The following is a 13,019-nucleotide window of genomic DNA, read 5'->3' as shown; positions in this document are numbered from 1 at the left end:
ATTTGTCTAAGTTGGGGAATATGTGAATGCCCCGTCATCTCAGATGGGCTGTGACCACTGCTAGGCATCTGGCGAAGATCCTTGGGGTGGTAGTTACAACTAAAGGCAAGACTTTGAGTTGATAATGAAAAAAGTCTTTCCCTGGATGAACTGCAAATAGAAATTCCCAACATGTTTCTGAATAGGGCAACGGAGTTGGTGCCTTAAATCTAGTGCAGGCAGGTGTTCTTTTCCAGCTTCCTGGCAAAGAAGACAATGGGGTGGTGAAAATCCATTTTGGACCTCAGGAAGGTTCTCAAAAACCCAGTACTTCAGAATGGTCATCATGCAGGAGGTTATCATCCTGCTTATGGAAGGAAAGTTTATGACCTCACTGGATATCAAGGCCATGTAGGTCCACATCCTGATCCATCCAAACCACCAGCATTGTCTATTATTTTTAGTGGCTGATCAGAATTATAAATTCAAGGCACAACTCTCAGGATGCGTTTGCATGCTTCCCTTTATGTGCTGGTCCAGTTTGATGTGCTACTCTTACTGGACCAGCATGTGTGCAGGAGAAGAGTATAATGGAAAGGTACACTGAGTATGGGTGACGTCTGGACAGAAGATTTGTGGCTCAATAGAACACGCTCCAAACAAAAACCTGATTAAATATAAGAAGGACTATGCGTTCCAAGGTTTCTATGGTCTTTCTTGAGACTTGCCAATAGTGACGACCATCTTTAATGCCTAGCGTAGAAGTTATTTGTGGTGAATAGTGTCCTTGCTAGCCAATCATAACTCGCAGTTGCTGAATCTGACACTTACTGCAAAAATTCTTGAAGTCTGTTTCTCACTGAAGACAATAAAAGATATATTTGAAACCAGGGAAGTATCTTTCCTCACTCTCACAAAACGTATAGATTTGCACTGGTTTAATTTCATTAGGCATTGTTATTAAGATTACAAACTCTTTTGCCTTGTGGCCAAATTCAAGGTGCATTGCATTAGAGTTTAATCATGCTAATGTGTTATGTTAAGTATCATGAATGAATTTACACTTATTAATACTTACAGGTCGTGGATAGGGAATTCCATAATGTAGCCCCATTTCAATCCTTGCATTACACTCTTCTATGTGCTGTTTTACCACATCTGTGTCGGTAACCTAACAAAGCAACAAGATGCAATAAATATTTTTAACAACGTCACAAGACATAACTTTCTTTTTTTAAACTAATCATTTATTAAACCAGTGTGAGGTTGCCAATTAAACCTTAAGTCCGTAGATCCTTTAAATAAGGACTAACTCTGCTCAAAGACAGTTTAAGGCAACCTTTTGTATTCTTCCTTTTCAACAGCTCATATAAAACACCTATAGCCTGTGAACGGTAGCCAGCAATATCAGTTCATAAAATATTGCTTAAACCCTCCATGAGCATCTTAGCTCCTGTAGCAGGAAGGGTCTCTCAAGGTTTAGCCTCCACATCTATCCTCAAAGGGTGCCAAGGTTGTGCTGTAGAAGAGGTGCCAAGAAGACCCAAATGGACCTTCGTGATAATGAAGATTGCAAAAATGAAGACATACATTTACGAAAAAGTGAGAACAAAATGCATTTTACATTGCACAGAAAGTTGTAAAATGGTATTATGTAAATTATACTGAATGAAGAACATAAGTAGATCGGAAATAGCCCTCACCAGTATAAACATATAAACACTGAAAAAGCACCTGGACAAACACAATGAAATACAAAGAATGAAAAGGAACGTGAAGGAGTAAATTTTGTTCTTCCTAAAGGGGCCAATACAATGCAACTTTAAACTGTAGCTGTAAAGTAGCAAGAAAGACTGGGCTAACATAATTCTGCTTGAGTTTTGTTGTTTAGGGATGTCACTAAAATATGGTTTCTTCTTCCTTAGGCTTTTTTTCAGTTTTGTGGTCTTTGGTCTAAAAATGCAGGGTTTAGAAGCATATTTTAGGTCTTGTTTAATTATTTTATAAACTGTAGAGAATCAGGAAATGTCAAAATCATATGTGATATTTTGGCTGTGTTTGATTCTTCCACTGATAGGTAAAATGGCTGATTTCATAAGAACCTTTCCCAATATGTGCCATCACATTTACCCTCAGAGACTGGGTAAAAACCCTTGATACATCAGCCCCCACTTTCTAGTGAGTCAGTATTGATAGTAGGTGAATTCCCAACACCTCTGCTTAAAACATTCAAAGAAAGGTATAGTGACAAGTATATGTGAAAAGAGTGCCATCACCAAGCATCTGGGTTAGTGGTGAAAACATGACACCAGACTTTTGGAAAACATGGAACGCAGTGTCACTTGGAATGCTGCTGCAAAAAGGTGCTTTCCAAGTTCAACAAAGATTGCAGTGATATTGTTTGCATTTGCAGTGTTTCAGCTATGTACATGAAACAGTTGTGCGATGACCTGTTAAAATCGATACCTGAGCTGAAGTGCTTTTCTGTAAGAGATCTTGCCACTTGTTAGATGGTATGCTTAAAGCATCTTTACAATCTTCAGAATTAATGAAGAATGCTATTGACGTTTTAGTCCTTTCTGGTGCACTGTTTTGTTATGCGCAGGAACTAAAACGCAAATATTCCTCATTTTGTGCTCTCTGTGGTATCAAAGAAAGAGTCATCCCAACTGTGTTGGGTAGCTGATGGTTTCAGTCCAAGGGACTATGAATGCCATATTATCCATGTGACCACCGTTTATAGATTTTTGCTGAGTGATCATGCCAATGGCAAGCAATGTGAGGATCTTAAATCGCATATTGATAGTGAAGGGAAAGATTTACACTACTGCATTCTTAGATTTTTACAGGAAAATGAAACTGCTGTAGTGGACATAATAAAAAAAACTAGTGTCTGAAAACACCCTTGTCTGCCAAGTGTTCAGCATAATTGGTGGAGATGTGAAACATCTTCTTGAGAGTAGGCTGGGCAATACCTTTAGAGACTTTGGAACAGCATTATGTTCATGTTAGAGTGCTTGCCACTTAGTAAGCAAAACGCTATTGAAGAGCAATTCAGGAATTTTTTTCTTACAATGTATGAGAAATGGCTTGCAATGATACATAGTATTGTCCATTCACTAACCATGACACTAAAGTCAATGAAACCTCACTGTGGTGCTCTGTACAAGTTCTAGATCCCTTTCGTAAAGGGGAATTTACTCTGTAGTTTCGAACGTGCGGTTTCATTTTTGACTGCTTCAATAACTCTGAGGGAATAAACGCCCAGTTCAAAGCAAATGGTGCAGAACATGCCCAGAGAATCGCAATCTTCAAGTGCACCAGTATTGGCATGGAAAGCTAGGTCAGTGGCCAGAGTTAGCAAATTGTGTACTGGCTGTTTTGGCATTGCCCGTCTAAACTGTCAATGTTGGGAGAGCCTTTTCACAGATAAATGTTTACATGGGAATGAAAGAGCGAGCGCACATGACCAAACACTCACTGAAGAAGTATTGTATGGTGTACTTCAATAAGTTTGATTTACAAAAATGTATTTGGACCTCATATACACTGTACGTACACTGTCTATATACCATGCACTATCAGTGCAGAAAGCAAGCAATAATAAAAGCAAAACTTTCCATAAACACCGGAAAAACACTGTTTCTGTTGTTTTTAATGGCACGAAAATGTGTAACCGCTGATAACCACTGTTTTTTTGAGGTATTGAAATCACTTGAACACACTGAAAAAAACACCAGAATTTACCAAAAATAGAAACTGAAAACAGGAAAGTGTAAACATAATTATATACTCCATTTCAAACCCTAACACTAACCCACACCATATCCCAAACTCTTCCCTTAGAAGGAGCTCTAACCATCCCACTAACAGGAGTCCTAACCTTATACATAACTCTACAAACAACCTCCTCAAACATAATCCTAACCCTTTTACCTAATTAAACTCTAACTATACCTACAATTCTAAATGTTCACACAACCCTAACACAATCATAACACTTCAAACTGTTCCTAATCATATTCCTGCTATCACCATTCACATCCCTTCAATGCATAAATCATTAATCACGAAAATTAGCTTCCAATTTGCATTATTCAAAATCAAAATTCTTCACTTGCAACTTTTTTTCGTAACACGGAGTTTATGCGTTTTCGCATAATGCTCACAACTAACATGTCTCTTTACATTTCGACATAGCAAAACTTAAAGATATCACATGCTTCAGTGGTGGCTACCTACTCAATCAGTGGACTGCTGGTGGAGCTGTGCCAGATCATGCAGAGTTGTTTCCATCTATTAGAACGACACACAGCGCGAGAGGAGCCTAGGGTATCCATGCGAATCAGAGTCCAGAGAAAGTATGAGAGAACTGATGGACCAAGCAAACCTTAGGGGAAAAGTTTTATTTCATAATATTCAGTGACACCAAAAAGGAGGTGACAAGGTCTCTAGAAAAGTGCTTGAGCCATGCTAGAGAATCTGGGAGTATCAGTGAGAAAGAAAAACATAGTTAAAGCCTATAGTCCCGGCAAAGAAACCTAATGGCTTTGCCAACGCGGTTTGCTCTGAAGTTAGATAGCCGCCACCAATGTGCATCTATCTTTGGCTATTATCATGGAACAAGTTTTATTAAAATACTACAAATGTACTTATAATGTTTTAACGAGCGCCATTAAAAAAAGGCTGATGTAGATGTGCGTGCTTCAAATGAGGCTATGTTTCTATGCATTTGTAATAATATTTTAATAAATTAATTTTAAAGATGGCAGCTGAGGATGTCCACATCCACAGTGCTCATGTTTGAATGGGCTTTGTTAAAATAATACAAACCCACTCCTAAGTGCCAAAAATCTATTTTAAGATGGACACCTGATGATAGCATGGCGTGAGCCAAAAAGTAAAAAAATAAAATAATAAAAAAAATACAGTGGAAGGGGAATGGGAGGCTAAAGGGATTATGGCGGGACAGCGACAGAGGAGTGGAGTTGGGGATATTTGAAATAAAATGAGAGAGATGGGAAGGGATGGGGAAGCAACAGACAAGCTTGGGAGAAGGAGTGGCAAAACAGAGAACAAAGGTGGGTGAAGGACAATGTAGGGGGAAGTGTCATCAGTAGAGAGAGAAAGAAAACAATTGCACTCCTTCGGAGGGCTGAAAATAAAACAAAAGGAAAATGTTACTTACTCTGTAATTATCTGTTCATAGTGTGTGGCGCTATAGATTCGCCTGCTCTGCATGTTCCGGCCAACTAGTGTTGGGCTCAAACATCTGAAAGACGTTTTTCTTCAAAGATACTGCCGAGCCAGAAGATGTGCTTGACTCCTCCTTTAGTCCACAATGTACATGGGAACTGGCTTCATGTTAAATTGTTTTTCACACAGTGGATGAGATTGTATATATGGAGTGTTGAGTGACCCTATGGCGGGGCACAATGCATATTATGCAATGTGGACTGTGAACTAAAAGGAGTTATCTGCAATCACCATACGGTTCTAGGGAGGAAAGTGGGTGCATGTGAATCTACAGCACCCCATGCTATGAACAGATGCTTAAAGGAAATGTAAACTTTTTCATTTGCAGCATGTGTGGCTATAGATCCACATGCACTGCATAGCCTGTAAGCAGTACCCTCAATAAGTGGTGGCTAGCAAACACAAGAAGCAGATTTTTGGAACAAAGTCTTTCAAACTGTCTGGCCAACCATAGTTTGCTGATGTGCTAAAATATCCACACTATAGTGCCAGGTAAGAGTGTGTGGTGTTGGTCCATGCGGCTGCTTTACAGATGTCGGCTAGTAGAAGGTTTCCTAGAAAGCCATTGCCGCCCCTTTCTTGCAGGTAGAGTGTGCCCTAGGGGTACAGAAAGGACTCCCTTAGCTTTCTGGTAGCAAGTTCGGATGCACCTGAATACCCACCTTGCTATACTTGCCTTAGAAATGGGATGACCTTTGTATGGTTTCCCGAATTCTACAAAGAGTTGATCAGACTTGCAAAAAGTCTTGATCCTGTCAATGTAGTACATAAGATCTCTTTTATAATCTAGTGTGTGTAAAGCTCATTCCTTGACTGAACCTGGGTCCGGAAAGAATACAGGGAGCACAATAGTCTGACTGAGGTGAAAAGACAAAACCACAGGTGGGAGGAACTTGGGACTGGTGCTGAGAACAACTGTATCTTTGTCAACTTGAATGAATGACTCTTGTATGGTAAATGCTTGCACTTCGCTAATGCGCCCGAGAGATGTTGTGACAACTAAGAAGACCACATCCAGAAAAGGAACAACAAGGGTCACGAGTGTAGAGGTTTGAAAGGTGGCCCTAAGAATCTTGTGAAAACTATATTTAGGTTCCTCATGGGATGGGAGGATTCGAAGAACTATGACTTTTTTAAGGCCCTCCATGAAATCCCTGACTACTTGGATTCTAAAGAGGGAGGTGTGAGAAGTTGGCCTGATATATAGTGCTCACTATTCTAGTGATACTGTGTATCATTCCAAACGACCCTTATTGATGATTGGTTGTAAGTCAACCTTATAGTCCAGTTATCCTAGCAGCGTGGACAAAAGCAGTCTTTAGGCTAAACTCTAGAGGGCGTGTTAAGCCAGCTGTTTTACTATCACATATACCCCTTGAACACCAAGTGAAAGGACACCACACAAGTTGTTAAAAAAATAAAGTATATTTATTAATAACAAGTCTACCCTGAACTCTTTATGAGTCAGGGAGCTAAACACAATACAAACTCTTAAGAAAATACTACAAGTTGCACAATTTACACAAATGCCCGAGGGGCACGAAAAACCATATACTCTAAAAGTGGAATGCGAAATGCTAGCAGGTGAGTAACACGATCCAGAGGCTTCAGGACCGCTAGGACTACCTTATTGAACCCTAAGGTTAGGAGCAGGAGGCCTAGGGAGATCGGGTGCAGAGTGTGAACTCTTACGTGGGATGCGGGACAAAGTCTATGGATGCTAGCAATTCTAAAGTTACTGTTTCCGGACGAATCCGACTAGGTAGACTAAAAACGAAAAAGGATCTGGACACTTGGATAGTGAACCTGCGTTGGAGCACCGAAATGCTCGGGTTACCTAGCCCAGGGGCTGCGCTGCATAGGGTTCAAAAGACATCGGGAATCCTTGTTGTAGTCTATGGAGCCTGAAAGAAGATGTTGCTGGCAGGCGACCAGTGAAGATGTTCGGGGTGATCCATGGCTGGATCGGTGATGGAGACGACCTGAAAGCAGAGGGGACTCAGTTCTTAATCACTAGCCAGTGATTGGGTGGGCACCAGGATGGCACCGGATGAGGTCACCGCGATCAGGTGAGTGGGCTGAACTCTGCAGCCACACGGGCCAGGAGGCGTTGTCGGCGACCAGGCTGGAGGTGCGAGCTGTCCCACGAGGGTGTCTGCTGTCGGCGATGCTGGATCCAAGTTTGGAGCAACAAACCTTGGCAAAGGCAAGCCCACGCGGTGGAGTCAAAATGGCGTCTGGAGTGGACCAGGAGGGTCTGGGGTGCTCCTCTTTTGGAAGGGAGCAAGGGCCAGTCTGGAGCAACCAGACCAGCGGTGAAAACGTCGTGGTACGTCGTCAGGAGGGTCACTGGCCAACGGGCAAGTGACAGGACAACGTGGCAAGCAGCAAAAGAGCAGAAGGGCCCCACGCAGATCTCGTGGATGCTGGGGGGCTGGACTTCGGTGCTGGAGCTGCTCTCTGTTGGGGCTTCTCAAACCCCAGTGCACTCACTCGAGGATCCCTCGGCGGTCGTGCTGGTTAAGCGTCGTGCAGGTTTTGAAGATGGCCGGTCCCTCAGGTCTCGTCACACCCACGAATCTCAGCTGGGCTGATGATGCAGTTAGAGGTCAGAGATGCCAGGGAATCCGGGTCTCATCGAGCTGGTCAGTCTTGATCCGGAGGATGGACGTGCAGCAAACCGCAATTGCTTAGGTGGTGCCTGCGGGTGCAGGGTGGCTACTCCTTAGCCACAAGGGAGAGTCTTCAGAGAATGTCAAGAGTTCCTTTCGTGGAAGGTAGTTCAAGATTCAAGATTATCTAATTTGGGAAGGGGGCCCGCTCCTACCTTTATCCTAAGAAAAGGGGCTGGCACGCGACTAGGTCCTGCCCATGGGTGGGACCAGGAGGGGGGTGGTTAAACCCCTCTCCTTTGTCCGGTCTCTCCCCAGCTCAGGGGCTGGGGTGCCCCTGGAACTGGTTTGAGCCGGCCTATGCATAGTGAGCACCGGGGTGCCACTTGCAGTCACCTTCCTCTCAGCCCTGCCTACCTGGGATACACAAAACCCTGTCTGGGATGGTGCTAGCACCGCCCCTGACAGGAAACCCTTTGTCCGAGCTCTCCTCGCTGGAAGGACTCCCAGCAGCAGGAGGTCAGACTTGTGTCTGTGGTGGCAGCATCTATTTTGTGATGCTGAGGCTCGAGTTAACTTTAACCGGGGTTCACAGTTACATACATGTCGTGTCCCTCTAGAAGGGTGGAATGCTAACCCCGTTGCCAGAATTGGCGAGGGGTTATTATTCCAATTCGTATGACACCTTACTCGACATGTTTTGATAAAGCGATACCAAAGTTAGCAAATAACCGCGAGGATTATAATGCACTGAAGAGTATATGGTACGCGTTATCATGGAACAGCTATTAGGACTTGGTTCCGCAAGCTGCAAATGGGCTCAGCTCATGCCAGAGCACCATCTCACATAATTCCACGCACTCTGCCTTCAGGATTGTTAAGGCCTGCCTTAGGAGTGACTGATAGGAATATATATGTCCATTTTAGGGTTAGATATAGAGATACTATATCTAAAGCAAAGGGTGATTACACCACCTTGCCCCAGCTGTCGTGCAGCCAGTTGTGTCAGATTTGGGTGGCCAGCCAGGGGTGGCATAATACATGCTGCAGCCCCTGGTAGGCCCTGGGTACACCTATGCCCTGGATACCTAAGGTATGCTGTACAGGGACTGATAAGGTGGCCCAGTACCAATTGGTAAAGGCACCTAAGGCACATGGAATCCATTTTACAGAGAGAGCAGTGGGCCTGGGGTCCTGAATAGCAGGGCCCCAGGTCAACTAAGTCGAAAAACCAGCAAAACACCAGGCAAAAAGTTGGGGGCAACCATAGTCAGATATCCACCTTCCTACATAACCCCCCCCCCCCCCAAACGAAAAGGAGATAAGGCTATCCTTGACCAGGTAAGCCTATATTGCCTGAGTGGCCATATGAGGTGGTATATGCACTGGCATGGTTACCCCCTATCTCATGGTCCACTAAGCAATCCCTCACCCTAAGGGTATCTGAGGGTCTCCACCATAGGGAATCTCTACCTGTGGTTTGTTTTGGCAAAGTAAAAGGCTGGTGCTGGGATGGAGTCCTGAAGTGAGACTCCACTAATGTTGGGCTCAACTTCCCCCAACCACCATCCACCATATGTGCCTTTCTTTCCAGGACTGAGTTGCTGTGAGCTCTCAGGGTCAACCTCTGGCTACCTAAAGCTGGAGGCTGAGTCCCTCTGTTTGGCTTACTGGAGGGACAGGTCAGGTTTTGGGTTTTTAGGCCCCAGGTTTGGCTGTGCCCAACAGTGTCCATCTGTGGGAGGTCCCTAACTAAGTTTAAGGGGGATCCCTCAGGAGTCTGTTTTATTTTCACTTGGCTAGATCTGCTAGCTTCAGTGACCCTAATCTGCTGATTGGGGAGTTCTTTTGGACAGGGGGCCCTTTGGGGTCCATCACTGACCTCCCTGACCTCTACAGCCCTGGGCTGACTGAGGCAGGGTAGAGAGGGGCAGGTTACCTGATCCAGACTGGGTCCCACCTTGGAAGGGTCCACTGACATCAGGGGCTCTGCCAGGCTAGGCCTGACTACCTCTGGGGCAGTTCCTTCACAAGGGGTCAGATCAGTTCCCTGAGGAGGCTGATCCTTTCCTAGAGTCTGGTGGGTGGGAGATTTCTCTGCCTCCTCAATGCTCTCTGTCTGAGTGGAGTGATCCATAGTTTCAGGCTTCACAACACTATTATCTGTCTGAGTTTGAGCTGTGGCCATCACAACTCCACCAACCTTTTCAGGAAGGGACTCAGTTTGGGTATGGGCTGTGACCATCACAGCCTTGCCAACCTGTTCAGGGAGGACATCTTGGACTGGGGCTGTGGCTATCACTGCCCCACTAACCTTACCATGGAGGTTTACCATTTTAAAATGGGTTTCTTGCTCTACCTCAGCCCAGGCTGAGATCTCTAAATCATTCCCCAGTAGGCAATCTACAGGCAAGTTTGATGACACTGCCACTCTCTTGGGGCCAGTGACACCTCCCCAGCTGAGATTTACCACTGCTATGGGATGATCTCTCTGCACTCCATCAATGTTGGTCACCTGGTATGTGGTTCCAGGTATAAGTTGCCTTGAGGGGATTAGGCTCTCAGTCACCATGGTGATGCTAGCCCCTGTGTCTCTGTAGGCCTCAACTTTTGAACCATTGATGAGGGGCTCCTGTCTGTACTTGTCCAAAGTGTTGGGACAAGCTGTGAAGTTGATAAACCAAAACTGGGTATGGGTTTCCAGACAGTAAGGCCAAACCCTGCCTTAACTATTGATCCAACACAACATGCCAATACTGTCAGATATTTTCAAATACACTTAATTTATACCATGCATATGGACAAGACTGTATGCAAGAAGGAGTTTATCACATCAGAATAAATCAATTCAAATCTGCATTTTATTTGCACAATTCATTAATTTTCTTCTTTTTTCAAAATATTTTTTCTTTTTAAGAAAGCTTTATGAAGCACATTACAAATACACAATACAAAAAATCATTATGTCAAAAAAATCACCTATATACACCATTCACACCAAAAAGACATTGCAGTCATACTGTGAACTCATTCAAACACCTAACACTCTAAAAGGTAAAGAAACACAATTTATATACAATTATAAGCAATATATGGAAGAGAAACCACAGATGTACAATTTCATATGAATCACTTTGATGTACAGATTAGTTTAATTCTCTTATGGTTTCCACGAGATAAACGTGTTATCAAAAGGGGTCTACGCGTTTCAAACTCCAGGTTTAAGGAGTTCTCATCAGGACCAATAGCTGTAAATGACAAAAACATAGGGACCTATATTAGTGAGTGGCCTCTTAGTGCATCAACCCACATGGGTTCAACACCCACAACTCTGCCTCTTACCTCTCTAAATGTTGCAAAATGTGCCTCATATATTCCACAGTACTCGCGGAGCGGGACCACCTGTATGACAATTGAATACATTTACTACAGTGGCTTAGACCTGACACAATTTCATTACGGTCACACTCGGTCTCATACTTACTCGGTATGGAGTGTTGTTTGTCCTTAGTTCTAAAAAAAGGGGGGGGGGGTAAAGGATAAGGATTCCATCAGAGATCTCAATTGTAACTGGGACTTAAGGTTTAGCATGTAAATTGCGGCGCTTCTTACCGGGTAAATCAATGTAGACACCGGAAGAAGTTGGCTTTGTTTTAATCAATGACCGCGGGGCGTCTGGAGAACGAACCAGTCTTAGTGCTTAGGACCCTCAAAGGCGTCAGTGAGTTAGAACTATTATGCACACATCGCCTTACCGGTGATTCTCAACGCGGGGGGCCGGCATCTGTGTTAGTTCGAACGCTGAGTCAGTTGCGTCTGGGGAGTCAAGAGCGGGAGCGGATTAGTTTTTATGCGAAATGAGCGATTTTAAGTTTATAAAGAATATGGACTTAAACTCGTACCTTTTAATCGCTGGGTTCTCCAGTCGGGTCCCGTCCTCCGGTCTGTCGGTTTGAGACGTCCAAATGTCTATTTACTTCCTGGTTCCGGTGTCACGTGATTAGAGTGAGTAATTCGGTCGCCATTTTGGAGTGGTCACATTGTCCCATATCTTTGCTTGATTTTTGTATTTACTGATGCTATAGCTTGGAAACTCACTATACATTCAGTAGTTATTAATTTTAAGCTTTGTTTATGTTGAGAAGGTGTGTCAGCTTATGTATTCCAATGGGTGGTCTTCCTGTTTGGAGGCATATTGTGGTTGGGGACCTATTTCCTTACTAATTCTTCAGGTGGAATATCAGAATGGATGTTTTATTATAATTTAAATATCTCAGAAAGTTCATTTAGTCCATTGATTGCCGTATTAAATCTCACAATCAGAGAGGCTTCTTGTTTGGACAGTTTCCTGTCCACATCACCACCTCTAGGATCTTGTTCAACCTTAAGTAACACCATCCATCGGACATCATTGTCATCGTGATTTTGCAATTGCCAATGACTGACAAGCGGGGCATTGGGTACCTTTCGTTTTATCCTGCATTTATGTTGTTGGATACGAGAGCGTACCTCCTGGTTGGTTTTCCCAATATACAAGAGGTTACATGGGCATTTGATGCCATAAATTGCGGATTTTGTCTTGCAATTCGTAAATTGCTCATGTTTCCATGACAATCCATTGTGTTTAAACACTGATCCTTCTTCAGTCGAATCACAACAGTTGCATCCTCCACATTTATGGTGTCCCTTCACTGGGGGTAAGCCCATCATGCTTCTTAAGTTGGTGGGTGGTTTTGTAGGTAGTGCAGCTCTCACCAATTTGTTAGCCAAATTAGATTCTTTTTTAAAAGCGAAAAGTGGTGGTTTTTTTGAGGTCTTCGCTTAGGTTTTTCACCAGATGCCAGTTGTTATTTATGACCTTCTTTAGCATATTAGAATTTGGACAGTAGGTGGTTACTAGTACTATTCCGTCCTGTGTCTTTTTGGGCTTTTTTTCCAGTAGGTGTTCTCTCGGAGTCCACCAAGCACGTTTTTTGGAGCGGTGTAGAAGTTTTTTGGGGTATCCTCTCTCCATTAGGTTGTTGGTCAGTTTGTCAGCATGTTTCTCGTATTCTTGTCTGTCATGACAATTCCTCCGAATTCTCAAATATTGTCCGTAGGGTAGATTTTCTTTGAGACTGCGGGGGTGGTTGCTGGTGAAATGCAGCAGTCTATTGCGGTCTGTTTCTTTTT

General features: G+C 43.6%; 1 protein-coding gene across 3 annotated transcripts in view; it reads right to left on the bottom strand.

The window, feature by feature from the left end:
• The window catches only part of LYRM1 (LYR motif containing 1), a 105,840-nt gene that overhangs the window by 31,483 nt on the left and 61,338 nt on the right, over positions 1 to 13,019 (bottom strand). For all 3 annotated transcript variants that reach the window (XM_086940809.1, XM_086940810.1, XM_086940808.1), the window contains exon 3: positions 1,058 to 1,150. In XM_086940809.1, coding sequence (XP_086796935.1) covers positions 1,058 to 1,150 — 93 coding nt within the window. The remainder of the gene's footprint in view (positions 1 to 1,057; positions 1,151 to 13,019) is intronic.

This window comes from Lissotriton vulgaris, chromosome 10, assembly GCF_964263255.1.
Source record: "Lissotriton vulgaris chromosome 10, aLisVul1.2, whole genome shotgun sequence".
In the NCBI taxonomy this organism is placed as follows: domain Eukaryota; kingdom Metazoa; phylum Chordata; class Amphibia; order Caudata; family Salamandridae; genus Lissotriton; species Lissotriton vulgaris.
The sequence above is the reverse complement of the archived record's forward strand: the minus strand, read 5'-3'. Positions and strand labels throughout refer to the sequence as shown.